This window comes from Phoenix dactylifera, chromosome 9 (assembly GCF_009389715.1).
Source record: "Phoenix dactylifera cultivar Barhee BC4 chromosome 9, palm_55x_up_171113_PBpolish2nd_filt_p, whole genome shotgun sequence".
Classification (NCBI taxonomy): Eukaryota; Viridiplantae; Streptophyta; class Magnoliopsida; order Arecales; family Arecaceae; genus Phoenix; species Phoenix dactylifera.
Genome location: NC_052400.1, coordinates 21,053,430 through 21,081,231, shown reverse-complemented (window position 1 = coordinate 21,081,231; position 27,802 = coordinate 21,053,430). Strand labels below are relative to the sequence as shown.

The following is a 27,802-nucleotide window of genomic DNA, read 5'->3' as shown; positions in this document are numbered from 1 at the left end:
AGACTTCCATACCGGGGCACAGATAAGTCAATATATTGCATTTGTCACATCAAAATGTGAGCCTCAACACTGCTAAAATAAATTGGCATCACAACATAAAACTTGCAAACATAAGGCTCGTGCTCATGTCATAGAATGTTTTCTGGTGTTGGTCGGTAGCATATTTCCGGGCTATTTTGGATTATGTTCAATACTCGAAGAAATATCATACATTCTCTGAATGCATGTATCAATCACGCCACAGCAACCACTAAGGCATCAGAACATCTCACTTCGCAAATTCAATATACGAACATTAGAACTCATGCACCAAGTTCCTTAGCTTTGTATGCGGATGTGTCCACCCTTCAAAATAAATTAAAACATCAATTCTGGCGGTCAGATAATTTAATTTGATTGAGATTAAGCATACCATTCCGTGCTATATAATAATAAAGTATTAAACATCAAAATACACCGTATCGAGCAAAACCGGATGGTACAAAACGTATTGTACCATACTAGTTTGATACCTATATCTAGTACAAAAATTTCATAACATACTATACTGACACTATATTAGTATGGTACCAGTACGAAGTCCGGTATCGAAACAGCGAATATTGATCGACACATTCACAGTTGGAAAATTGTCAAACTCCAACCTATAAACTAGGCATAAATCTATCCGCATGCTTGTAATCCCACCATTCAACTCACTATCAGTCAGCGGTCAAAAGAGCAGACATCTATATTCGAACCACATTTGAGATTGGTGACGTGCCCAGAGAAAATGTCCAGCCTGTACAAAACTCTAATTGCAAATGCATCACCACTTTGCTTGTCCCAAATGCATGATTTCAGGTTGAACTGAATCCATATAATAAGAGACTCCTTAAAAAAGTCCCTTTCACCATCTAACAACCTTTAAGCATCGAACAAAGTAACTGCTAATCAAAATAATCTAAACTCTAGATGCTTGGAGGCAAAGGGGCATTAAATAGGAACATTCAAGCCCCTATTCTACCCTTACAGTGTCCAAAACTATGTTTACCTCCCAAGTGCCCCTCCTCCTGATTTTCTCAAAATAAACTTCGACGACAGTGTAACCAAAGACAAAAGCTACAAAGGTGTAGCATTCATCATTAGAAATCACGACACCGGACTAGTAGCAGCAAAAAATCGACGAATCTTCGATACATCTGTGGTGTGTACCGAACTTAGAACTGCTTGGAGGGGTATCTCCTATGAGAAGCAGGTACTAGAAGTGGATCACCTCCTCGAGGAGAATTCGGCCACGGTGATTGAGTAAATCCAAAGTCGCAGATGCGCTGCTGGAGACTGGTAGTTGCTCCACGGCATTCGCAGATTACTGAAAAAGTGCGGCTTCCACCAGGCCACGCACGTTTACAGAAAGACAAACAGTGCCGCAAACTGAATTGCCTCATTTTCTGATTTTGTTGGCTGCATCTACACCCATCATGTGTGAGCCGCCGTTGTATCAAAAAAAAAAAAAAGGTATTAAATAAAACTACTGCAGTCTCCCAAATACTCATCAAAGAGCATGGACATGATAGCAGCATGCTTGGAGTACTTACTGTCCCCGAAGCTGAACCAGGCCAGAAATTGCCACAACAAAAGGCATTGCCAACCTGGGCAGCCAGGACACAGAAATCGCATTCTGCTATCAAAACATATTCGAAAGAGCACAGTTCAATACACCGGGCTTTTCTAAACATCCTTAATATAGTACTGTACAACTAAAGGCCCATTCGATTCTACAAAATGCTTGCGAGACAAGCTTATCAGGACAACTGAATAGGGCAGACCTGACTAAAAACAAGCAGGTCACTTCCACAGCCACATCACGGAGGGCACATGAATAAACTATTAATCAGTGCAGATAGCAAGTTATGGGGACATTGCATCGCCTGATGAGACCATGGGTACGTCAGTATCCCCTCCAGTTGATTTCCTAGCAGAGTCCATGGCTGAATTGGCTGGCAATAGAAAGAAAAGGAAGGGTGTAAAACAGGACATGAGACTTTTTGAAAGAATCGTGAAAGATGTAATCGCAATAACTGCGAGGCACTTCACCAAATATGGAATCGATTGCGGGCCGCTTTGGTGACGTACTTCTTTTCATATCTGCAGGATTAATTTGCAATAGAATGAGTTCAAAGATTCTTTTATAATTTAGTGAAAAGGAAACGTGCAAACTCGCAAAACTCTTATTTGCATATGTAAAAGACAACATATGATCAGAGCCCAACAAAATGATTGTTTTTTTTCTATCATTACTCTAAGACATGTAATTTAAACAAAAAGAATACCTTTGCGATCAGCCATAATACATCACATAGTTATTATGATAAGAGTGACCGCCTGAGCTTAAGATAGTGTGCTCTCATATTTGTTCATTTATATCATCCAGTGTTGCTAAAAGCAGTCGCCTAGGTACAAAATGGAGCCGGGCTGCCTAGGCCAAGCCCACCTAAAGATTTATGAGGCGGCTACCACCAACCTGCCAGCTGCTCGTAGGTTGGTCAATGGCCATAGATGGTGATGGATCACCGCAATGATAGCAATCACTTACCATTGGTGCCAAGAACATATATATATATATATATATATATATATATATATATATGTGTATGTATTACTTTTTTCTTCCTCCCCAGTTTCATTCTTCGTTCTTCTTTGGACGATCTTCAACATCGTCCTCTTATTCTTCTCCTTCCTACTCAGATTTTTCTTCCTCCTTTTCTAATATTGCTTCTTCATTTGGTCATGATTTTCCTTTTTTCAATGTTTTTGTCCTTCCCTTCCTTGCTAGCCTCTATCCCGCTCATGGTCTGCCGTACCGGAAGAAAACCGATACGAAACTCAACTCTGAGTCCGTATAAGTCCTATACCATCTTGTACCGCCTCGTACCAAGATATACCGATCTGTATCGAGGCATACCAAGATTCGTACCGACCTATACCAACATATTGACCTATATCGAGGCGTACCAAGTTAAAAATTGAGAAAAATAATTAGAGAGCTATTTCGGTACCGAATGCATACCATACCGAACCGATAAGGTACCGATGCATACTCGATACCGAGAACCTGCTGACCTTGAACCTGCTTGTCTCCACCCTCTTTTTCTTCTTGATGGGTGTTTGTTATGGCTCTGCAGTCTGTCGGCTGCTGCTTCCCTACCATTCTCTTCTTCCTCCTACTTCTTGCTTGGTGTTGGCTGCCTAGCTATAGCCCTATCGCTTGCTGGTTTGTGCGATGGCAGCAATTCTATTAGTGCTCTCCTTTTAAATTTGTTCTTGGGACTTCTTAAGTGTGGAAAAAGGTTGTATAATATCATATATTGTGAAAAAAGAATGCATATATGACATGCATATACTAATTTATGTATATCATTAAAGGCATTCATACTTAAAACTTTGGGCACTTCCCTCCCTAGGCACCTAGGCGCTCGCCTAGCCCATAAAGGGTGTCCACAGCCTGGATTCACCTACACAATTTAACAGCCTTGATACCCTAATGCATACCTTGACAAATATATGATATTCTCATATGGTAAGTAAGACACATGCTTCAATGCAAAGATATAAAACTAGAGACAAGAAACTTGATGACCATCAATTTAACAGCCAAGAAAGTCGTTATCAACACCGGTCATAAATTAAGATTTTTTTTAAGCATGCTGTACACAAACAGCTTAATTTTGTCCAAAACCAGAAATTCTGGAGAAAAGGCAGGTCACTTTCAGAGTCTCGGAACTAAAAATCTTTCAATTCCTTATTTTGGCAAGGAACCCCAAATATGCTAGTAGAATCGCCGAATATGATGCAACACAAATACACAACCACAAGAACGGTTGTTTCCAATACAAGAAGACAGCCAACAGAATTAGAAAGCACTAACATTTTTGTACATAAGATCTCTTTTCTAATTAGAGAAATTTCATGAAATAAGGAAAGACATGAAGCCCCTCTTGAACACAGCCACTAAAACTAACCTTGTTCTACCAATCAAGATCCTAGTGAGAAAACCACCTAGATAAATAGAGACACAAATTGAACTAACAATCTCACTGTTATTAAGCTTGCAATAATACACATATGAGTATTCTTTAATGCTTAAAAAGAGCTCTACATTAAGGCATTCTTATCTACAGGTTGAACGTTCTTTAGCAAGTGGATTCTATTGAAAAAATATCTACTTGTAGCTACTGCTTCTTTGTTTGCAGAAAGCAATTACTGTTCAAGTCTATCATATACGATATGAATCCTCCAATTTGAAGGCCGCTTAAAACATAGTGGCATCATTCCCCAACATATATTTCCACTGGCATAATTCTCATGCGAGGACCGAAAATACTGAGATCGATGGCCACATTATCCATAAGAAGGTTGAAAATAAAGAAGAAATTGGAGCATATCTTCGACCAAGAGATGAAATCAATTCATATGTCTATCAAACTTTTGCTTAGGCAGGAATTAGTAATTCTTCTTCTAAGCTCGGGATTGTTTTTAAGCTTGGGAATTACCATACCTACACTCCAACTGAAGAGGTGTTGAGATGTAATCTATTTTCCACATGAACCATTAGTCATGCTCCCATGTTACTAGCGTGACTCTCACATATATATCATGGGTTTTTATCATGTGTTCTGAATTCTATTGAACTGGCCCACTGATGTAAGGAGTATTCTACCAACTGAATCCTCACCAGAGGCAATTTGCTCAATCACCAACCCTAGTAAGAGATGACATACATTCTTATTATAAAAAAAAAAGGGGCACACAACCTGAGTCAAAAAACTTCCCCTTTTCTACTCTCCATCTCTTCTTTCTATCTCTCCTCTTTAATATAAAGTTCCTCATATTATAAGCTTGACATCTATTCACTTCTCTTTTCCACCTTCCAGTCCTTTTAAATAAGATCAATATCTCAGATCTCTGCACAACTGCATGTGCAGGTGAGCAATAATTTTAGCCTTTCAGGCTGTTTGATGTTGATTTATGATCCATACTCAATGACTTTCGCTCGCTTAATATGATATGGTGATAAACATGCCAAAATGTAGGTATCAGCAGAAACTAATTGCATGTATATTATTAAAGGGGTTGGAACCACAAAGCAACACAAATACAAGATCCTCAAGAGAATAGGAGTTTCTAAAAATCTAAAAACTTAAAATGTAAAGAAGAAATGCCCATACCAAAAGAATGATGAAAGCCTTTGACAGCCTCAAAGTTCTTGTAAGTATATCCGACAAAGCTCAAGTCCTTAGAATTTAGCAACATCTGTTCATAAAATGTTTCACAGCAATGATCAGCTACCTTGAAATGCTCAACAAAAAAATTTCAGGCCATCAGAGATGAAAGTACAAGGTTATTCAAATGTGTAAGTAGAACAATGAACAACATAACACATATAGATAAATGATATTCCCAGAACTCTAAAAACAAACACTAAAAAAAGACAATAGTTAAAAACTGTAACATATTTTTACAGCTGTCACATGCAAAAAACAAGAGAAATGGGATCCCCATCACGGACTTGGTTGTGTAGTCGAAGCAATGTGATCCTAAATCATAAATCTCAAATTCAAGCAGAATGTTAATAGAACACTAATATTGTTCCTATCTATGTCAAATGAAGAATGAGGCATGTAACACCTTGACAGAAGTTCCACAAGCAACGCTTGCATTTGAGAGCCTATTAATGTAGCTTCTTAATCCACCAACTGCAGCACATGGTGCCATATTGTATTCTCCTCACCAGATCCATCAATGCATGAAATTTTATAATAACAAAAAAACCAAGAATACTAAGCATAATTTTGTCAAGCAACAATACCAGTGCTTTAAATATACTACAAGACTTGCATCAAGAAAATAACTAAAACCTTAGACTTTTCTTTAGAAAATAAAATATTGTTAAATCTATATGCAAGTTAGCCAATAAAAACTTTTAATTTAAAACATGCAATGGTACCACCATCTAATCATTTCAAACACCAGAAAACTACTTTTGTAAATTAAGCTGAACAAACTCGATAAGTATAATTTCAGCTGAAAATGAGTCATTTCTGGACGAAAAGCTCATAGACATGGGATTCTTCAAACTTGCTTGTAACCTGCGGAGCAGTTTTAAAATTTTCTTTTAGAAAAAATGTGCAGGCTCTTAGAAAGAAGCATACCCTTTGATTGAGTTTGTTGGCTTTAAACCTGACTCCTATGAATTAAATTTTGTCTGTTCAACTCAACTTGTTTGGAAATAGTAGCAATAGTTTTTCTAGCGGAAAGATAAATTGGCTCAAACTAATGGAACTCGGATAACTGTATCCGGGACCATTTTAACCGCAACCACCTAGCCTTTTCCCAACTATTTGGCATTGGCTTTATGGATCCTCATTCAAGACCATTTTCTCTTCGTAAATATATTTGATATAGTAAGGTAGATTCTGCCGATGGGTTTCATGCATATCACAATGCATTAGTGCTAGATGGGTTGACAATAGGTCAAAAAATGATGCAAGTATCAGTAGTAATAATTCTTGATCAAAAAGATACAAAACAACACCACAATGTCAGGGCAGATATAATATTCTAAAGGTTTTTAATGTCAAAATACTAACAGTCCTATGCATTGAACACCTTCAAGTCTGATTTACCAAATCATACTGTTGGTGGAAAAATGGACCACCCCACAAATGTAATTATAGCACCCAAATCCATCAGCAAGCTCGAGCTCATCCTAAGTGATGGAGCTCTTCCGCTCTCGAGCTCATCCTAAGTGATCGGGCTCTTCCGCTCTCGAGCTCATCCTAAGTGATCGAGCTCTTCCGCTCTCGAGCTCATAGACCAGAGAGCCGAGACCAGATAGCCGAGACCAGAAGGCCGAGACCAGAGAGCCGAGACCAGAAGGCCGAGACCAGAAGGCCGAGCACAGCAGGCCGAGCCCATGCCTTAGCCAAATATCCAATTTCCACCTAACCCTCTAAGGGACCTGACAACTCCACTATAACCTGCCACTATCTCCAAGCCATCAAGGCATAAGATCTTCGCAGGTATTCGGCACGACCTGCCATTAATGCACGAGACTCTCTCCAGTCTCCGATGCACTCAGTCATTTAATGAACACGGCCCAAGACGATCTCCGGATCACTGAACCATCAGAACGTATGGCTCTCCCTGACCGCCGGTTCATTCGGTAATAAATGCACTTACCATCCACGGACCCCAGGCCCACCACAGCCGGCAGTTCAACCACTCCAACAGGTCCGATCGACCGTGACAACTCCCTGATTCCGGTCTGATCCGGTCCCGTTCTCCATTACGCCATTAATGGGCCAAATCGTGCCCAATTATTACAAAACAGGACAAACCTCCTGTCACCTCCCAGGTAACAAAAATCCTCCTATAAAAGGAAACCTGGGGGGAAAAGGGAGGGGGGACCAAAAACAAGAGGAAGGACCGGAAGCCCGAGAGAACCCTCCTAGACCGGGTAGAAAGAAGTGAACAACACACACAATTGAGGAAATATATCCTCTTCATCTTCTCCACATACTCTCTCCCTTGCTCTCTCCACATATCTGCCCCCTCTGACTTAAGCATCGGAGGGCCGGCGCCGGAGAGCCCGGCCACCGGCTTTTTGCAGGACTTACGCCCCCCAGGAGGACGCCACCCGCCGGCACGCCATTGACCACCGCTCCTACGGCGGACTTGCACCCCTCCAGGAGGACGCCAGTAGCCGGCGCACAGCCGTCCACCGTCCCTGCGGCGGAAGCCCCTCCTTCCCCGGCTTCGCGGCGGCCCCCGGGTCCAATTTCCAGCAACAGTGGAGGACGCAGCCGGCCGGCGCTCCGCCGTCCGCCCCCTGCAGCAGCGGAGCTCCTCCTTCCCCGGAGGACGCCAGTAGCCGGAGCACAGCCGTCCACCGTCCCTGCGGCGGAAGCCCCTCCTTCCCCGGCTTCGCGGCGGCCCCCGGGTCCATATCTGCTACAGGACAGGACTGGACGCACCACCCCTCTTCGGACGCTCCCACGCCCCACGGTGGAGGACGCAGCCGGCCGGCGCACCGCCGTCCGCCCCCTGTAGCAGCGGAGCTCCTCCTTCCCCGGCTTCGCGGCGGCCCCCGGGTCCAATTTCCAGCAACAGTTGGCGCTAGAGGAAGGGCCCGAGTTCGCTGCCATGAAGCTAAGAAGCAAAGGGGCTTCCAATGCCTCTCGACGTCCTCCACCCAGTCCTGAGCATTCCGTCCGGAACTCACCACCTCCGGCTGAGTCAGTTCATCAAGTTCGGCCGGAGCAGTTTGATGCCCTGGTGCAACAAGTGCAAGCCTTGGCTACCGCTGTCCAAAGCTTGCAACCCAGGGGCATCCCAACGGCACCGCCTCCTCCGGCTCCAGTTCAACCGGAGCCCCCTACAAGCGGGTTTCCCCTTCGAGTATCATGCTCCAAGTCCCAAACGCTCAGTCCAAAATTCACCATCAAGATCTCCGGTAGATCAAGTTCCACAAGTCCAACTCGAGCACTTCGATGCGCTTGTGCAGCAAGTCCAAGCGCTAGCTATTTGCAGCCCAAAGCCTGCAACAAGTGGAGGCCCCTCCTGTGCCGCCTCCACGGAATCATGTGAAGCAGAGGAAGAAACTTTCTCCTGACTCCCGAGCCATCTCGAATCAGGTATGGCTCCCGCTGCAACGACGTATGTGGAGGCAACCAGTGAGAAGTAGTAGTCCAAGTCTCACGTCAACGAGTTGGGGGGAAAGAGAAATAAAAGCTGAGGTCTGGAGAAGGAAAGTTATGGAGCTTTAAAATGGGATTGTAAGCCTCTGTGACAAAGGGTACAGCCCCATTAAATCCCATTATCCTTCCAAGTCTTCTGTCTTCCGGCAGCAAGCAAGAAACCAGCATGTACTCCCTCCTTACGGGCGTAAGTCCTTGGGACGGCGCCCGCGACATTGCTCCCCTTTCAGAGCGTCGCCATCATTGAAGCCCCCGCCGAGCTCATGCAGACCGAGCTCAGAAACCCGAGCGCAAAACACCTAAAAAATCAAGCCAAAGAAGGCCGGTGCCGAACCAAGTCCTGAGGGACTTCGAAGCTCGAGAGCTATCAAGATATCTCCAAAAGGTACAGGACGCCACTTTGGCTTCAAATAAATTCAATATTTTATCTATTTTCAGGTTAGCCAACGAGCTCGGCTCGTTCTCCTACCCTGACCACGGTCAGGATGCCCTGCCACAGCGGGATGCCCCGATTCGTCGGGATGGCCCGAGACGTCGGGATGCCCCGGCTATAGGGATGCCCGAGACGTCGGGAGATGAGTTAGCGGTCCTCCTACCCTGACCACGGTCAGGATGCCCCGAGACGTCGGGATGCCTCGATCCGTCGGGATGCCCCGAGACGTCGGGATGCCCCGGCTATAGGAATGCCCGAGACGTCGGGAGATGAGTTAGCGGTCCTCTCTGACCGGACGAGCTCGGCTCGTGCTCCATCGGCTATGAGTTAGCGGTCCTCTCTGACCGGACGAGCTCGGCTCGTGCTCCATCGGCTTCCACCGTCGAGCTCGGCTCGTGCTCCCCGACTATGAGTTAGCGGTCCTCTCTGACCGGACGAGCTCGGCTCGTGCTCCATCGGCTATGAGTTAGCGGTCCTCTCTGACCGGACGAGCTCGGCTCGTGCTCCATCGGCTTCCACCGTCGAGCTCGGCTCGTGCTCCCCGAATATGAGTTAGCGGTCCTCTCTGACCGGACGAGCTCGGCTCGTGCTCCATCGGCTATGAGTTAGCGGTCCTCTCTGACCGGACGAGCTCGGCTCGTGCTCCATCGGCTATGAGTTAGCGGTCCTCTCTGACCGGACGAGCTCGGCTCGTGCTCCTACCCTGACTACAGTCAGGATGCCCCGAGACGTCGGGATGCCCCGGCTATAGGGATGCTCGAGACATCGAGATGAGTTAGCGGTCCTCTCTGACCGGACGAGCTCGGCTCGTGCTCCATCGTCTTCAGCCAACGAGCTCAGCCCGCTCTTCTATTTTTGGATCTCTGCCGACGTCCCCAAAGAACGGAGTCCGAGCAGAGAAGCGTCTTCAGTCGCCTCGGCGCAAGGACGCACACGGTACAAGGTACCCATTCATTTAATGTCTTTACATTATTTTATTCTTGGACTTTTCTCTGCCGACGTCCCCAAAGAACGGAGTCCGAGCAGAGAAGCGTCTTCAGTCGCCTCGGCGCAAGGACGCACACGGTACAAGGTACCCATTCATTTAATGTCTTTACATTCTCATTTATCTTTACTTGGATTCTTCTCTGCCGACGTCCCCAAAGAACGGACTCCGAGCAGAAAAAGCGTCTTCAGTCGCCTTGGTGTAAGAACGCTCACAGCACCAGGACGATCGATGACTGAACTACTTCCTTCGCCCGAGCCAAAAAGCAGCTCGGACTCGGAAGTCGGGGGGTAGTGTTGGTGGAAAAATGGACCACCCCACAAATGTAATTATAGCACCCAAATCCATCAGCAAGCTCGAGCTCATCCTAAGTGATGGAGCTCTTCCGCTCTCGAGCTCATCCTAAGTGATCGAGCTCTTCCGCTCTCGAGCTCATCCTAAGTGATCGGGCTCTTCCGCTCTCGAGCTCATCCTAAGTGATCGGGCTCTTCCGCTCTCGAGCTCATCCTAAGTGATCGGGCTCTTCCGCTCTCGAGCTCATCCTAAGTGATCGGGCTCTTCCGCTCTCGAGCTCATAGACCAGAGAGCCGAGACCAGAGAGCCGAGACCAGAAGGCCGAGACCAGAGAGCCGAGACCAGAAGGCCGAGACCAGAAGGCCGAGCACAGCAGGCCGAGCCCATGCCTTAGCCAAATATCCAATTTCCACCTAACCCTCTAAGGGACCTGACAACTCCACTATAACCTGCCACTATCTCCAAGCCATCAAGGCATAAGATCTTCGCAGGTATTCGGCACGACCTGCCATTAATGCACGAGACTCTCTCAAGTCTCCGATGCACTCAGTCATTTAATGAACACGGCCCAAGACGATCTCCGAATCACTGAACCATCAGAACGTATGGCTCTCCCTGACCGCCGGTTCATTCGGTAATAAATGCACTTACCATCCACGGACCCCAGGCCCACCACAGCCGGCGGTTCAACCACTCCAACAGGTCCGATCGACCGTGACAACTCCCTGATTCCGGTCTGATCCGGTCCCGTTCTCCATTACGCCATTAATGGGCCAAATCGTGCCCAATTATTACAAAACAGGACAAACCTCCTGTCACCTCCCAGGTAACAAAAATCCTCCTATAAAAGGAAACCTGGGGGGAAAAGGGAGGGGGGACCAAAAACAAGAGGAAGGACCGGAAGCCCGAGAGAACCCTCCTAGACCGGGTAGAAAGAAGTGAACAACACACACAATTGAGGAAATATATCCTCTTCATCTTCTCCACATACTCTCTCCCTTGCTCTCTCCACATATCTGCCCCCTCTGACTTAAGCATCGGAGGGCCGGCGCCGGAGAGCCCGGCCACCGGCTTTTTGCAGGACTTACGCCCCCCAGGAGGACGCCACCCGCCGGCACGCCATTGACCACCGCTCCTACGGCGGACTTGCACCCCTCCAGGAGGACACCAGTAGCCGGCGCACAGCCGTCCACCGTCCCTGCGGCGGAAGCCCCTCCTTCCCCGGCTTCGCGGCGGCCCCCGGGTCCAATTTCCAGCAACAGTGGAGGACGCAGCCGGCCGGCGCACCGCCGTCCGCCCCCTGCAGCAGCGGAGCTCCTCCTTCCCCGGAGGACGCCAGTAGCCGGCGCACAGCCGTCCACCGTCCCTGCGGCGGAAGCCCCTCCTTCCCCGGCTTCGCGGCGGCCCCCGGGTCCATATCTGCTACAGGACAGGACTGGACGCACCACCCCTCTTCGGACGCTCCCACGCCCCACGGTGGAGGACGCAGCCGGCCGGCGCACCGCCGTCCGCCCCCTGTAGCAGCGGAGCTCCTCCTTCCCCGGCTTCGCGGCGGCCCCCGGGTCCAATTTCCAGCAACACATACCATTAGACATCAACCATAACTAATATAACTTGCTCATCTAGTAATTAAATATAATCTGAAAACAGCACAAAGAAATTAGTTCATGGGATTTGTAAACCACTATTACAAGCTATGATGGATAATTTTTCACTAGACACAAACATTTGAACCATTTTTTAAAGTTATTCAAGGGGTAAGGTAAGCTCTCAGCATGAGCATAAAGAGGCTGACCTTTGTCGTGTTCAGAATAACAGAATCATTAAGATCAAACTTTCATAATTTATAGTCAAGGTCGAAGCTTTGCATACATTGTGACCAACCAGCCACCCAAATCTTTTCACAACCATTGACAAAGTGGTTAAAATAAATTAAACAAAATGGCATACTTAAAATCACCAGAATTCATGGTCCTTCCCATCATCCTGCTCCTTTGTTAATCCTAAGTGCCAAGTTCCGAAATTAAGAATGCGGATTTTCATGAAGCTTTACAAAAAGGCAATAAGTAAACCAAATATCCAATAAGCATTGGCCCATCTAAGATCTCAGATAAGTGACTGGCATTACAAAAAGTTAAATTTCTAAGCTTTTTACCAAGGAAAAGTACTCATTCTCAAATTTAATTTAAAAGAGTTGTCTACCTTTCTTGATCCAGAACCAGTTCTTGCTGGAGTAGGTGGCTCTAACTGTTTACAGAGGAAGAAGAAAACTGAGTGAGAAGATAAATTTCATGAAGTCACTAACACTACAACTTCCAACAAGTTGAATTAAAAAATAAAATTTAGAGGGAAAAACTGATGACTCTATTGTTACCCAGTGTTGAATTATTCAAAAAATTATAATTTATAAGTGACCAATTTTAAAGATAATTTCCATAAGATGTCGGATCAGAGGTAAAAGAATCACGTTAAGATATAAAAAATGCCTCACATCATATAATGCATTATGGACAGAAAACTAACGCAAAGCATATAAAGGAAAGTAGATGCCATAAGTATCAAACTAAGGCAATTTATGATTGAAGACATCAGCAAAAAGAAATTGCATAGGAATTGGACCAAACAAACACCTAGTAACAAAAAATTAGCTAAGCATAAAATAAGAACCCTCAGCACCATACTTCATCAAACTTCAGGAAGTTCTGGGTATCCAGTTCTCCATTTATTTCAGGTTTAAATGCTGCCTCCATTTCGTAAAGTTTATCCCATATGATATCTTTGAACCAAGGATGGGCCTGAGAGAAGATAAATACAGTTTATTTTAGATAAAATCAGCTATCAGACAACAATGGAAAGTTTTAAGACAGCTATCTATTCAGCACAATACCTTTATGTGGTCTGCACCTCCACTGCCAAGTCTGTGTTCAACATCACATAGCAATCTGCAAATAAGATCCTTTGCCTCAGGTGACAACCTTGCCTCTTCAGGAAATTTCAAATTATGTCTCCAATGCACAATCTATTGTCATTGTTACAGAATGTGAGATGGGATAATAGGAGGTCTCCTTTCTGTTTAAAACATACAATACCCTACCATATCTAAGAGGCATTATCTTCAAATAGACAACCTTAACATGCTATCAAATTCTAGATGAGAACCAGAACCCACTTCATTACTTAATAATGTTACAGCATAAATTTAAATATTACAGCATAAATGACCAACCATCAGAAAGATTTAATTAAAATCATCAGATTAAAAGTCCCTGTGTATTGGTACATAAAGGAATACAAATTTCCAGAACACTCTCGTGGTAGCTTGAACATACCCAACTCTAGGATAAGACCCAACTGCAATGTGCAAACTATACAAGAGATGCAAAATAAGGAAGACCGTGGATCAGAACTCATGTTTATTGTCTACTATCACCAATAAAAAAGCCCTCGACGTTGTTGCAAACTTCACTCTAGTCAAGAACAAGCTATCGGTCATTCTCATGAAACTATTAGCATTTAGTGTCTCTCTTCTTGTCCAGCTATCAACCCATGATGAAAATGTTGGGGGGAAAAAAACATATGTTTTGCATTAATTGGTGGGGCATTTACAATTCCTTGAAGCACAGGCCTCTATGAAATATGATTAAAATGGACTCAGCATATCATTTAAAATAGACTTTCAAAAGAGATGACTATTTTTAGCATTTGATACTTCATTGTAATAAATGAAGCTGCAGAGGAATTGGCTGTTCTTTTCTCTCTCTTTTTTGGCAAAATCTTCAAACATTATATGCAAAAAAATGGTACCAACCTCATGTTTTTGCAGCAGATCATCAACGAACTGTTATTGAAATAATAACATTGACCATTGAGGTATTTTCTCTGGTATGAATTATGTAACATATGGTTATAAACGAATATACTACAAAGAGTGACACATTGCAATGATATAGGATTAAATGATAGAGAATAAACTGTGATTGCACAGGCATGTTGGAAGATGATTCAAGAAAACCTTTTAAATAGTGTAACAGTTTCTGTATCTTAGGGAACATAGAATGGGGCATAACCAAAACAAATCTGGATGGAACCTGCAAGAAAAGGTTGGAATTGTATTGATAAAAGATGGTCCCTAGAGGATCATAAAGTCAAAGCCAAATAATCTGGATACAGTTGATATTTACAAGCGCCCTCAAAGATTTCAAGTTTTCTGATAGTCTAATCATGATATAGACACACATGAGATAAAGACAATGGCTTTAGAGCAATATTTCCCACCCAAAAACCTAAAAGCTTCCATCAAGAATGAAGGATTATGGATACATCGACGTGTAACACTGAGAAGTTCGGTAGAATAACCTTTCGACAAGTGGTAATTGGGTCATCGGAGTAGAATGGTGGATAGCCAACAAGCATCTCATACATTATAGCACCCAATGACCACCTACAATAAACCAACATAAGAATGCATGAGAAATAAACAATTATGTCACAAATTTGTGCATTACATCTTTGCAAAACTTACTACCAAGGTGTAAACATTGGAAGTTGCAGACAAAATAGTAGTTTGCAGAAAATGAAAAAAAAAAAACTACAGCTATAAAATACAAGAAGAATTTAAAAAAAAAATCTAGAAATTAAGTTGAAGATACTCTAAACCGCTCAAATGCGGATCAGGTTTCTTCAACAAAGTCTCGTATGCGCTATAGTGCTATAGCATATCAATTAAGGAATTACACTGTTTTATTTGATATATATGGTGCATGTACTGTTGAGCATGCACGAATAGGTTCAAAAGAAATCTAATGAATAGGTGCAATATTGATTTAAATTTTTCGTATTTAGTGTGCCTACAGATTTGATATTTGACAGACACAAAGAGAGCACTATTTGGTAAGTTGGTGAGATTGGATCAAGGACCTTGGAATTCAAGGGTCAAGTACACTATTTGGTAAGTTGATGAGTTTGGACCAAGGACCTTGGGATTTAAAGGCCACGTACAAACAATGCAGAGGGTGTGATCTTTTGGAAACAAACAGGTAAACATATCTTGCATGGGCATTTATAGTTGTTACCTATATTGAGTGTTTTAGATTAATATCGAGCTTGAAACTTCAAAGTGGGGAAATTTAGAAACTGTTCCATATGTAGCCCCTAGTGGGGAAATTTAGAAATTGTTGTTGCAAGGAAGCATAGAGCTAGCGCAAAGGCTTCATGGTTAAGTGTGAAGGTAGCAATGCCTGGTATCCACTAGATGTTAAATGCTTCCATATTAGGAATGCTGAGCAAGGGAGAAGCCATCACACGACTTGATAGGTTTAATGTTGATATGGAAGGTTCAGACACCAAAGTTCAGAGATGGGAAGGAATCCATAGAGGTAGTAAAGCTATTGAAATAAGAATTTCTGGAGAACAAAATATCTTATAAATACAATACTCATTTGAACTGACATATAAGGAAAGATATTTAGGCCTCATTTGGCATTGCTTTTGGAGAGCCAAAAAATGCTTCTTGGAGGGTCAGAAGCTCTTGTAAGTGACTTTGAGGTGTTTCCTAAAGATTTTGAAATAGCTTTCTAGCTCCTCCAAAGGCTGAAAAAGACCTACTAAGGAAAAACTCCAATCTAGAGCTTTTAGGCAAAAGCTCTACTTAAGATACATAGGCAAGCTGTTTGGGGGGCAAAATCTCAACCGAAAGACCTAGGTTTGAGTCTTGGCCAAAGATTTTTCAAAAAAATAATTTAAAATACTTTTTTATTGCCATAATCATATGTATTGGTGTTTTGATTGCCATAATAATGGAATTCAAGATCTTGAGTTTAACCTTAAGATGATGAAGAGGTACTTCCTCCCGAATTGTTTAGAGATTGATCAACCACAGAACAAAAGAAGCATGGAATAAAGCCAAATTTTAAATAACTGTGAGATTGATGTTTTGTGAGATTGTATTGCAACTCTTCTTATAAATTGTTGACTTGTTTATTTAGGATATTATACTTGTAACAAGAATATTGAGAAATGTTGGTGAACAGTTACGTTGTTATTATGATTGTGGATATATGAACAATTTTATTGCCATTTTAATCTAGGTGAACAAAATCAAAAATTAATATTGCTGTTAGAATCAAGAACTACCCAGTTTGCTATTGTGATATTCTTTGTTACTTGATAATCATACAAAAAATAACTACATTATTTATTATATTATTTATACTAAATATAAAAATATATAAATTAACAATACTTTGAATAATGATTTTGACAGTACAATATAATACAACATAATGATATTTCATAATAGTAATATAATAGTTTTATATTAAAATAATATTATTATTATTATATTATAACATAGTATTGTGTTATTGTAAAAATATTATTATATTTTATGATAAATAATAATTTATTATTTATTATATTATTTAGATTAAAATATCAAAATAAATAATTTATAATTTAAGAGTTCTGATAGTATAAATAGTTAAACAATTGAAATCATTATGCAATGTTCTTTATTGCCATTGCTTGATGCTTAAAGTACTTTCACAGTTTCTGTACTAAAGAGAGATTAAAGTTTCATAGCACTTCAGAAATATAGTTACCAAACAGCAAACAACTTTTTAATAAAAGCTCTACTAGTGAAAGCGCTATTGCTAAAAGCTCTGCTACTTAAGCAATGTCGAATGGCCCTAGAGACTATCTAGTTAGTGGAATCTTCTAGAGTGAAAGATGATTCTATTAATTTACCTAGCCTACACTGTCTTCCTAAGAGCTATTGGGCAACCAATCTTAGGGCTGCATGTGTTATTGCGCTTTTGCCAAAAGACACTTTACCCCATCTACATCAGGCCTATGCCTCTTTAACTGACAATTTCAAATAGCATTTCAAGTTGTCATACTAGATGTTGTATGAGGAGATATCTGGAAATAAAGTAATAGAAGCATCTTCATAGAGCTCTCCAGATTGGAAGATGTTAGGGCTTCATTACAGGCATCAGCAAGGTTTTACTTCCATTGCCGGGGCGGTGCGAGGGGAGTGTGGGTTTCCATTCTTCTATGTTTAAATTATTGTTCCTCTTCCATACCTTTACATTCTCTTTACAAGATTATCCTCATTAAATCTCATTAAAAAAAAAGAAAAATAAAAAAACTACACTAGACATAAAGTTACTCCCCTAAAGACTTGAGAACAGCTCCAGTTGTTTTCTATGCAAGGTGTAATGTTAATTTTATGGGCGAATTTCTAGAAAACATAACAGGGAGTATCCAATTCCAGTTTGCTAGGTGCATTACAGGCTTTAGGCAGATGCTCAGAAAAACTGCCTAGAATATCTAGGAGATAAAAATAACTTTGAAGTACAAGGCAAGAATTTCAATAGACATCCCAAATTTATAACCTGGTCAATTATCATAGAGAAGATGCGCCTACTGCACTCACCTATTTATAAGCTTGGCTAAGTCTGGGTTTCTTTGCATTATTCAAACATAAAGCAATAAGTCTTTATCGCACATATTTATTACATGAATAAAAGAAAGGAAGAACTGTAGAAGATCATTGCATAGGAAACAAATTTCTTCTTTCTACTATAATAGCATTTGATTCATTCACAAGGAAATGAGATAATCACCAAGCCATTGTGTATACTGTAGAAGCCTAAAGGCATAATTATCGAAAGTTTCGATATCATTTGCTCTTAGCTACTAGAAAAGCAAAATTATTTTTAAGCATTTTCACCTCAAAAGCATAAATCAGCATTTAAGAACTTTACTATCTGAGACAAGAGCCAAGCAAAGACTCCCCATAAGCTTCAAAAGTTAAACCAGTATTGGCCATTGAGCATCTATGATGCAGTCTTTAATGGATGGCTTTGATTCCATATGTTTCAAGATTTTGCTTTTTAGAAGTTTTACATAATCTGCTAGGTATACTCCCACTTTTGGTTGATATTATTGTTTTCTCCAAAAGAGCAAGAGGGATTCAAAACAAAAGAGGTGTAGCTACTCATGAAGGGGATTGGTTAGAGGCAACTGTTAGACCAAGGTGAAATCATTCATGAGAGTTTGCATTATAATGTAGAGAGGAATTACATACCAATCACATTCCATTCCATATCCCTTTTTCAGTAATACTTCTGGAGCAATATAGTCTGGTGTTCCCACTGTGGAAAACGCCTGAAAGTACAATTCAACAACCTCTAGCCTTATATTTATACCTCGGAGCAAAAAAAACATAGTGCAATGGATAACATGAAAGCAGAAGATGAAGAAAAATGTGTTGTGTAATAACTAATTCAGGAGGTAAAAGTTATGGACATAATATACCAGTTTCCTCCTGTTCATCTGCCAATGCTGAAGTTGTTCATGGGGGCTATTCCACCTTCTACCTGTATTTGTATCTGAGAAGCTTCCATCAATGTCCATTGACTCATTAAGATTTTCATCACTCATTGGTTCATCCTCATTCAAAGTCAAAAGTTTTGAGCAGTCAATTGGCTTGCACAAGCCAAAGTCTGACAGCTTCATGTGACCATTTTTGTCCAAGAGAAGATTGTCAGGCTTAATATCTCTGCATATAGAGAAGGCTACATGAAGATTGGATTGATAACAAAAAAACACTTGAAATATTTAAACCATAGACCTACAAAATAATACAGTTTACTAAGGTAATATAGTCAGATATTGCTGACCTGTGAATATAATGATGTTTATGAATTGATTCTATGGCCAATACACTCTCGGCGATGTAAAATCTAGCCACATTTTCAGTTAAGGTATCTTCTCTGATTAGCAGGGTCATCATATCCCCTCCCGGAAGATATTCCATAATTAGGTATAGGTATTCAGCATCTTGAAATGAATAGTAGAGCTTCACGATGCAATGGCTCGCAACCTCAGCAAGCAGGTTCCTTTCAGCTCTAACATGCTCCACCTAAGAGACAAATATGCAAAAATGTGACTACAATAACATGTTCAAGAAGATTGATGAATTTTAGTGGGGAAAAAAGTCAATGCAGAGCATGAACTGTATCGACTAGAGTTTTATGTAGCAAGCAAATTACTACAAGAAGCCCCAAATATCATAGAGAAACTTGCGATATTGCCACATTAAATGGAATAGTATGAGAACTTTATTATCCTTAATGTAGCCAATTAATTCTTATCCATGAATTTATTTATACAAAGATGTAGTGTTGGAACTTCTGCCCAATCAATACTTAGAATATAAGCAAATATGTTAACCTTAGAACAATTTGGGGCCTGTTTGGACTGCAAACCAATGTATCCATATGATATAACCCGTGCAGCTAACCCGTGCAGCTTTGTAGGCTGTGAAGTTCAAAAGTTCGAGATATTGTTAGAGAGCCTAGATCCCACGATACCATGAATTTTTTGAACGCTAGAAGTCACCCTTTTAGACAGATTGTATTATCCCAAAACAAAATCAGAATTGGAGGAATAAAAGGCTTGTCCTGATTCCTCCCATTCTTCTCTTCATTTCAATCTCCACTTAAGAAGTCCCGACCGCATGGGACATATCTTATGGCTAGAGTAATCAGCTGAACCAAGTAACATAAGTTAGCCATAAGTGATCACAAAGTGCAAAAGGAACAATTAAAAAACCTGTAAGACAATTTAAGAACAGGTTATAAGGAAACATCATTGTTCCATTATGTATGATCAGAAAGAATAATGACAAAAATTTTAATAGAATGTACCTTAAATATATAGTACCATTTCAAATCTCAAAGATAAGAACATGGACAAAGATCCACCTTTCTCTAATCTGTTTGTTTCCTGTTATGCTCGTACTCCTTAATCCTTCAAATTTACCAGCGTGCTATAACTATTTTCTGTTAAACGCTATATCCATATCATAATAGTCTCTTAACACCAATTACTTGCCACCAAGTCAGGGTTCCATCAACCTCATGTATTTCCAATCCAAATAACTCTTACCTGGATTACCTTATAAGTTTCATTTACAATACAGCCAAAAAAGCTAAGAAATGGTTAATTAGTAAGTACATTAAGTCATTAACAGTGCATCAGAAGTTAGTAGGCTTTCTCAAAATAATATGTGAATTAATATTTCACAAATATGAAAGGTCAATAAGCAGGCGAGAAGATGAAAGGTCTATCTACAAAACTTCACTGACAAAATTTATAAGGGCAAATCTTACCTGACCCCTGCTGACCATTTCAGACTTTTTCAGCTTTTTCATTGCATAAATATTGCCGGAGGACTTCTCCCGGCACAGTCTGACCTATATTATAGCATGAAAATTGGTAAGCACCCAAGAAAATGGCAAGTAGTCAATATTACAAACTTGCAACTTTGAATAAAAAGTTCTATGTACGACTACATTAAAGGATCTTGCAACGATGCTCAAACTTTACAAATCAAAGCTATAGCCCATTCTTATAATAAAATTTGACCAGAAACTCTAGTTCATTTCAGCAAATAACTATTCTTCTAATCAGTTATCATATTATTATAAAATTTCTGAAATGATACTGCAGCACATTCATAAGTATCCACAATCACAGATACCACTTGTTCCAATAAATTCCACCAGTCATCTTTATCAACTAGTAACCTAAAGTTAACCCAAACAGACATCAGAGTGAAGCATGTATGGAATCAAAATCACCAGTCAACCCTCGTATCAGCATACAACTTAAAGTGTTACAGATTTTTTCTTTAAAAATATATTAGTTTCAGGGAACCTCTCATTTGATATTATGTTAAACACTAATAATTTCTAAAATATATCTACCATAATATAATCTGTATCGAAACAATATTTTCTGAGTGTAAAATATGCCTAACAATAGTATCTCACTGTTGTAAGTAATACGTCATATGCCATTATTGCCACCAATAGCTCATGATTCAAACAGCAAAATAATAATTCCAATGGGTTTTTTATGAGTCATAATAGTTTCAGGCCACGGACATCATATAGCCATAACAACATTATGGAAACCACGATTTTCAGTGAGACGATAGCTACAATAAGAGCCTTCCATGTGTTAGTGTTTCAATCCTGAAATCAATATAAGATTTTCCAGATGCATAAACATCAAGCTTTATGTATTGGAATCAGCTTTGTTGCTTCAACTGTGTCATCACTTTTGTTCTGAGCCCAATTACTTTCAATGTAAACCTATAATAACCCCCCTCTCCTCTTTTCTGAACCTTATTCTTAGATGATCATCCATGCCATCCTATTCAAAGAATATCCAGATCATCTCAAACAGTTTCACTCAATTGGATCTCCATTCACACAAGTTGTAAACTCCACACAACAAATTCATTCTTGTTCTGTCCCTACTGTTTCTATTTGGTTGATACCAGGATCCTCTACTAATTTTCAAAAGCTCTCAGATACCCACACTTAATCACTGGATACAAATACAAATGAATTTAACCTTTTTATATTTCATCTAAATACAATCCATTGATATAAAATTCTTATAAACATTGAGTTAATGATAAATCATATTCCTTTTTTTAAGTTTCTGCCTAAAGGTTAACTTTTAGCATAATATAAACTTGTTTTTTAATTATTTTTCTAACACAGTAATTAAAAGTTTCCATTTCAATACAAGTAAGGTTTTTCCATATCAATACTGCTAAGCGGCTATTTTTTAAGGGAAAGAAAATTGTGTTACAAAAACACAAAAGGCTGCTAAATATCAAGATGGGGTCCACGAAATGCATACATCAAATCAAACAATAACTCAGGAAAATTACAAGCAAAAATACATGGCACCACAAGATGAGCAATAACTCCCCCCAAGATACACCTGCACAAGACCTCATGTTCAAGACACCAGCAACATCTTCAAGAAACTTCAATTCTATCCATCTATATATTTCTTTCTTTAAATAAGTATTCTCCTTTCTTTGTCCCTAGATTGACAACCAAACAACAAGGGACAGAAAGCTTCCCCTTCTTTCCATTCTCTCCTCCTCCAAGCACCTAACTCCTCCAAAACAGCAGCTCCTAAGGATCAAATGTCCTCAGTCGAGAATTCTCAAAATCTCCCAAATTTCCAAGAAAGTCCCAACATATTACCTATAAAAAAAAGATATGAAGTTGACAGGAAATCTTTTTAAAAAATGCACAAAGAATGGAGGGCCTAACATTTTAAAATAGTCCTGAAACTACCATCTTAAAGGTTTATATGCAGGTGTTCAATTGTCTTTCTGTAATGCAAAATATTATGCAGAGTACATTTCAGCCTGCTCATGCCATCTCATGCCTGTTAGGATGTTTTTTGCCATAATATTTAGCAGATCATCTATATACGTAGACTATGTGCATGCCAATACACTGACTTCTCTGCAAATAAGATCCAAGTTGTAAAGCCTTGTTTAAATCTGCTTTAAGTTTTTCCCCCTTTCATCAGGAGAAGGGAGAGCATAAACCTGTATCATATCACTGTAGAATTTTGTCAAAGAAGAATTCTTCTATATTGAAGCTTTGGCATCCAAACCTTAGTTTAAATGTAAGGAATGCTACTATTTTAATCCTAATGAGAATGTCAATGTGCAGCCATCTACTAAACTTTCTAGCATCCAATCAAGTGTGCATGTCTTGTACTGCATTTCAGTCTGAAAATTCAGTACCACTGCACCACAGATCACATTTTTTTCTGGAGCAAGCATGCCATAACTGTTCTTTCTAGATCTACTCCTACCACACTATATCAACAATATGACCATCAACTACAATGATAAATGTAATTATCTGAATGAAAAGCTGACACAGCAAGCAGTTCAAGTAAAACAATGTACTTCCAACCTAATTACCAGTAATTATATGGTGGTATGCTTTTAATTATTATCCATTAGAGGTCTTGAGAAACCATCCTTTTTATAACATGCAGAGATTAACCAGAGATCATACTTATCGTCATACTATTCTATGTGCAATGATCTTTATCATCGGAAAGGAACTTATTTATTCTCACATTGAAAAAGATACTGAACGACCAGTACAGGAGAGTGGACAAAAAGTAATAAATGTGACAGACTAAAAAGGTAAAACGACTTTACTTCTCCCAAAGGTTGTACGATTTTAGAACAAGAAGATAAATAAAGCTCAAACACACCAAGTCAACCATAAAAACTGATACTATAGGAAGATATATTGAATATATGTCTCTTATGGTTGCCAAAATCACACAAGAAGGAAACTGCATGCTAACATGTGGAACTAACAGGCGCACCTTCAAGACTAATATGTATCGCAACCTTTCTATGAAAGAGATAAAGTATCTCCCGTAACAATGTTTTCAAAATGGGAAACCTGAGGTGATGTAAAGAAAGGAGATAGGAAATGCAAGGAAAAGGGATTGCCTGCTCATTGACTCATCTTCCAGTTCCCATCTAGCTAACCAAATGGATATGCTTAATATAACATTAGGTTTGACAAATTTAGTTTCAAAATTTAATCTACTTATTACAGCAGAGAGATAGGATAAAGCTCGTGTTATAGTTAATAACAATCTAGCAACTAAATGAAATTGGGCGGACTAATTCCTTATGCACGATATTTTTCTGCAGAATTATGTTATTACATCAACAGAAGCTCCTTAATGCAAGATCAGCACACAAAATTCCTATGATACTGAAATTTCAAAAGAATAGCTCAACAACACAGTAGCAGCAGCAGGTCAACAACACAGTAGCAATCAATGTTCTCCAGCTCTACCAGAAAAATACTACTAGCTGCAGCAAAAGTGCTACAACTTTTGATGTTCAAAATACCAAAAAGAGAAATTTTAATGAATCAAGGGCTGCCACTGCTATATATATATAAAGCATGATACTCCAGACCTCTCCAAAAGCTCCTCTCCCAATAATGGTGAGTAGCTCAAAATCATCCACACAGATTTTATGCCTTTTAAGTCGCATGAACTCCGTCTCCTTCCTCTCCAGATCTTTTAGTAAATTGATTTTCTCCTCCTTCGGAACTTGCGAAGAGGCTAATTGTTTCTCTAAAAACCAACGCCTGCAACAGAAATAGAAGTCGTCAACCACATAGCCTCAAGAGAAGGGGGGGAGCTAGGCAAGGATCATAGTTCAAAGAGCATATTTCCATTTGCTGGGGAACACATGCGTGCATTCATATATAGTATGAACAGGGATCTAAGTTTGCATGAGCATATCTCCAAATGGATAGGGAACAAAAACACATGCAAGCACGTGCTCACGCATGCACAGCATATATTTATATATAGATAAAGATGCCGACGGAGAAAGTGTTGGGCTGCAATACCATCAATACCATTTAAGCCCATATACTACTAATACAAGCTACATGGTGGACCAATTAATAGGGCATTTAGCAACACTTCTCAAACCATATAAGATTTAAAATATCAAAAAGTAAGAAATTAAAATATTCTGAAGATTTGGTCCCAAACTGGAAAAAAAGTTTCAGTAACAAGATTTCAGAGGTTTTTGGCATGGACTTCACACAATTTTTGGCATTTCATTGAAAAAACAGCACGAAGCAGAAAAAGATAAAGACAAGCACCGTCCATTCCTGTTTATATGCAAACATCAAAAAAGTATTTAGGAGAGTACACAATTAACCCACTTTTTTTGAATACTCGAATTTTTGCTATTTCTTCCTCTATTCCTAAGTGAAGACTAATTACCATTAAAATCTCCTCCCGACAAATAACAGGTTATTCCAGTTCTTTCCAAATGAACATTGATATGCCCTCCCAATAGTATAACCGTCATCTATGTCCATCCAAAAACAGACTAGTCAACATGCATCCCTAAGTCTTAATGTCTTGGGATATCTCACTCTTGGAGATCCACAGCAACCAAAGTTTAAGTATCCTCAGTAAAAATAGGAAGGTATTAAACTTTCACAGAATACTAAAAACAAAAAAAAAAAGAAAGAAAGCCATGAGATGACCTAGATAGAAAAAGATCCGTTCATATTTAAACTAGAATCCTGCATGTGCAACGTGCATGACATGGGGTTCTCGGCACAAGGCATGTTCTTTGTTTGAAAGAATCCAGACTTTTAAGATGAGGGCCACTCACTTAGTAAGCAAAGGCCTCTGGACAGCCACGTCACACCTACCCAAAAGTACCTTACTTCCTATAACTCATGTGGCAAAACCAAGAAAAAGAAAAGAAAAGGGAAAGGCTTCAGAGTCCAACATGCTGCATGCTGGACTCCAGGCCTTTCCCATTATATATAGAGATGTACTAGCCTTTTAAAAAAAATTATTTAATCTCTATTGATAGAACATATCTGGAAAGTAAGAACCCTCAATCCTGATTGCCTTTTCTTCACAAGTCAAGCTTACTGACATCACATTCCAAATTCATCTCTTGAGCACAGCATGTCTGTTTCAAAAGAGGTATTTGCAAAAAAAAATCTCCTAATCCATATCACTAGATCTCTCAATGGTTGACCATCTCGTCAATTACTCCTGTTGCTCCCTTCTCTCAAATAAGCATCTAGTGACAAGTAAATCGCTCTTTTGTGTCAAACCCTGCTTTGTTCTTTCTTTTCTAGATTTTGTAGCATCTTTCCGGAACTTTTCCAACTGTCTCAAGTCTCAACTCTCAAGTTATAAAATCTTTCTCCTCCACATAAATACTTGCAAGTGCACAACCATCCTGACACCAAGTAATGCCCATTATGTTAACATTATGCATCACTTAACATGACAGTTACTAGAATAAAATTAGGGGAAGGGCAAGGAATAACAGGGGGTAAACAAAGCTCCAATGAGTTTAAAGGCAACATCAGTGAAGACCAGTTTTTTTTTCCAATTGAATAGCACATTAGCCATAATCCAGCTGGTCTTAAAAACCCAGTAGAAACAATCTTGCCCTTTTTTGGAGGGAGATGATAAAATGGTACCTTTCAAGATGCAAGACACAGGCTACATGCAGAATCATATGATAGCGTAGCTTCGGTCATGTCATGAATCAAGGTGTGGGGCATAACTTCCGGTAGGCTACATGCAAGGATTAGGCATACTACAAAATGGGTTATCGGGAAATCGAGCTCAACTGGCCAAATCAACACATCAAAATCTCTAACACACAAGAAAAGCTAATCAATCAAATATTTAATCACCTAATTCCTTAGCTTTGTCAAAACCCTGACTTTCAGAACTGAGCACTGCGCCAAATGTCAAGGCGGCATTAAGAAACCCAGATAGAGTATCCTTCCAGCTCAGTAACCAAGACATCACACTATCAAAGAACAAAGAATGATTCTTGTCTCGTATCATCACAATGCATCAATGTAGGGAGCACAACTTCTGGCACTGTTGTTTCTTTCTGTCCTTGTGTATCACATATAAAGATTGAGTCTGCTACACGACAACGATCACACAATAAAGATCAACTGGCTACATCAACGTGTCCGGATCTCTAATGCGCAACTCCAAATCTCTAATGTGCGAGAGAAGTTAATCGGTCAAATATCTAATCTCCTATTTCTTTAGCTACATCAAACCCTAGCCTTCGATACTGAGTGCCACACCAAGCATCAGGGAAACATGATGGTCAATCATAAGCGACATCAAGATCTCCAAATTAAGGTCTTTCCAACCCCATAACCAAAACATGATACAATTAAAGTACGATCTCTGCAATAACTAAACACGCGGGCATATATTCAAGAAGGATCCATCAAGAACTGGATTTCCATTCGTTTTCAGTCAATCAAGAAACAGATAACGAGAAATAACATCACGGAACAGTGGTACAAGGAGTGAGGAGGATATATCAAAGGCAAAAGATGAAGAAAAAGATTAACAGAAACCAAGATCAGGAATAAAATATCATCAAGAAGAGATCTTGGCGTAGCGGAAAGAGGGATTCGGTCGGACGAAGCGTGGAGCTAACCTTTCTTTACGCTCCTGGATGTTCTTCATCTGGTTCCTGTAGTGGTTCTCGATGAACTGCTTCGCAGCAGCCACCCGCTTCATGGTGAGGCTGGAGCCCACTTCCTCCTCCGCCACCACCGGCGCCGCCACTTCCCCCTCCCCTCCGTTCTCCCTGTCCTCTTCCCCTTCTGCCATCTCCCTCTCCATCACCTCTCTCCCTCCCCCCCCCCTCTCTCGCCCCGCCGTCTCTCTCTTCTCCCCTGGGCTCTCTCTCTCTCCCTCCCCGGCCTTTTTATATATTTCTGGGTTATTTATTTATTTATTTATTTATTTATTACACTGTGCAGATGTTCACACGACGAGGTCAGATCATGGCTACGAGGTTATGAATGGAATACCCTGCGCTCTTCCTTCCCGTTCGCTCCCAGTGTATTTTCCCCCAATTTTTTATTTCGGGTTATTACTTATTTT

At 40.4% G+C, this 27,802-nt stretch overlaps 1 protein-coding gene across 7 annotated transcripts; it reads right to left on the bottom strand.

The window, feature by feature from the left end:
- Window positions 1–744: 744 nt before the first annotated feature.
- Window positions 745–27,583, bottom strand: LOC103709599 (serine/threonine-protein kinase 38-like). 7 transcript variants are annotated; one of them, XR_005513474.1, is made up of 14 exons: window positions 27,351–27,583; window positions 24,297–24,471; window positions 20,629–20,712; window positions 19,135–19,376; window positions 18,770–19,013; window positions 18,540–18,619; window positions 14,807–14,891; window positions 13,338–13,469; window positions 13,132–13,245; window positions 12,653–12,697; window positions 5,208–5,292; window positions 2,062–2,127; window positions 1,809–1,979; window positions 745–1,449 (listed from the first exon to the last, which is right to left on the bottom strand). XR_005513474.1 is itself a non-coding variant. In XM_039130433.1 (13 exons), the coding sequence occupies exons 1-13, from the start codon at window positions 27,536–27,538 to the stop codon at window positions 1,891–1,893; spliced, it is 1,629 nt and encodes a 542-aa protein (XP_038986361.1). In that variant the 5' UTR covers window positions 27,539–27,583; the 3' UTR covers window positions 1,501–1,890. The 7 variants fall into 7 exon arrangements, 2 of the variants coding, with proteins under 2 accessions (XP_038986361.1, XP_038986362.1); XR_005513473.1 differs by having other exon boundaries at window positions 745–1,443; XR_005513476.1 differs by having other exon boundaries at window positions 2,077–2,127.
- Window positions 27,584–27,802: the final 219 nt, after the last annotated feature.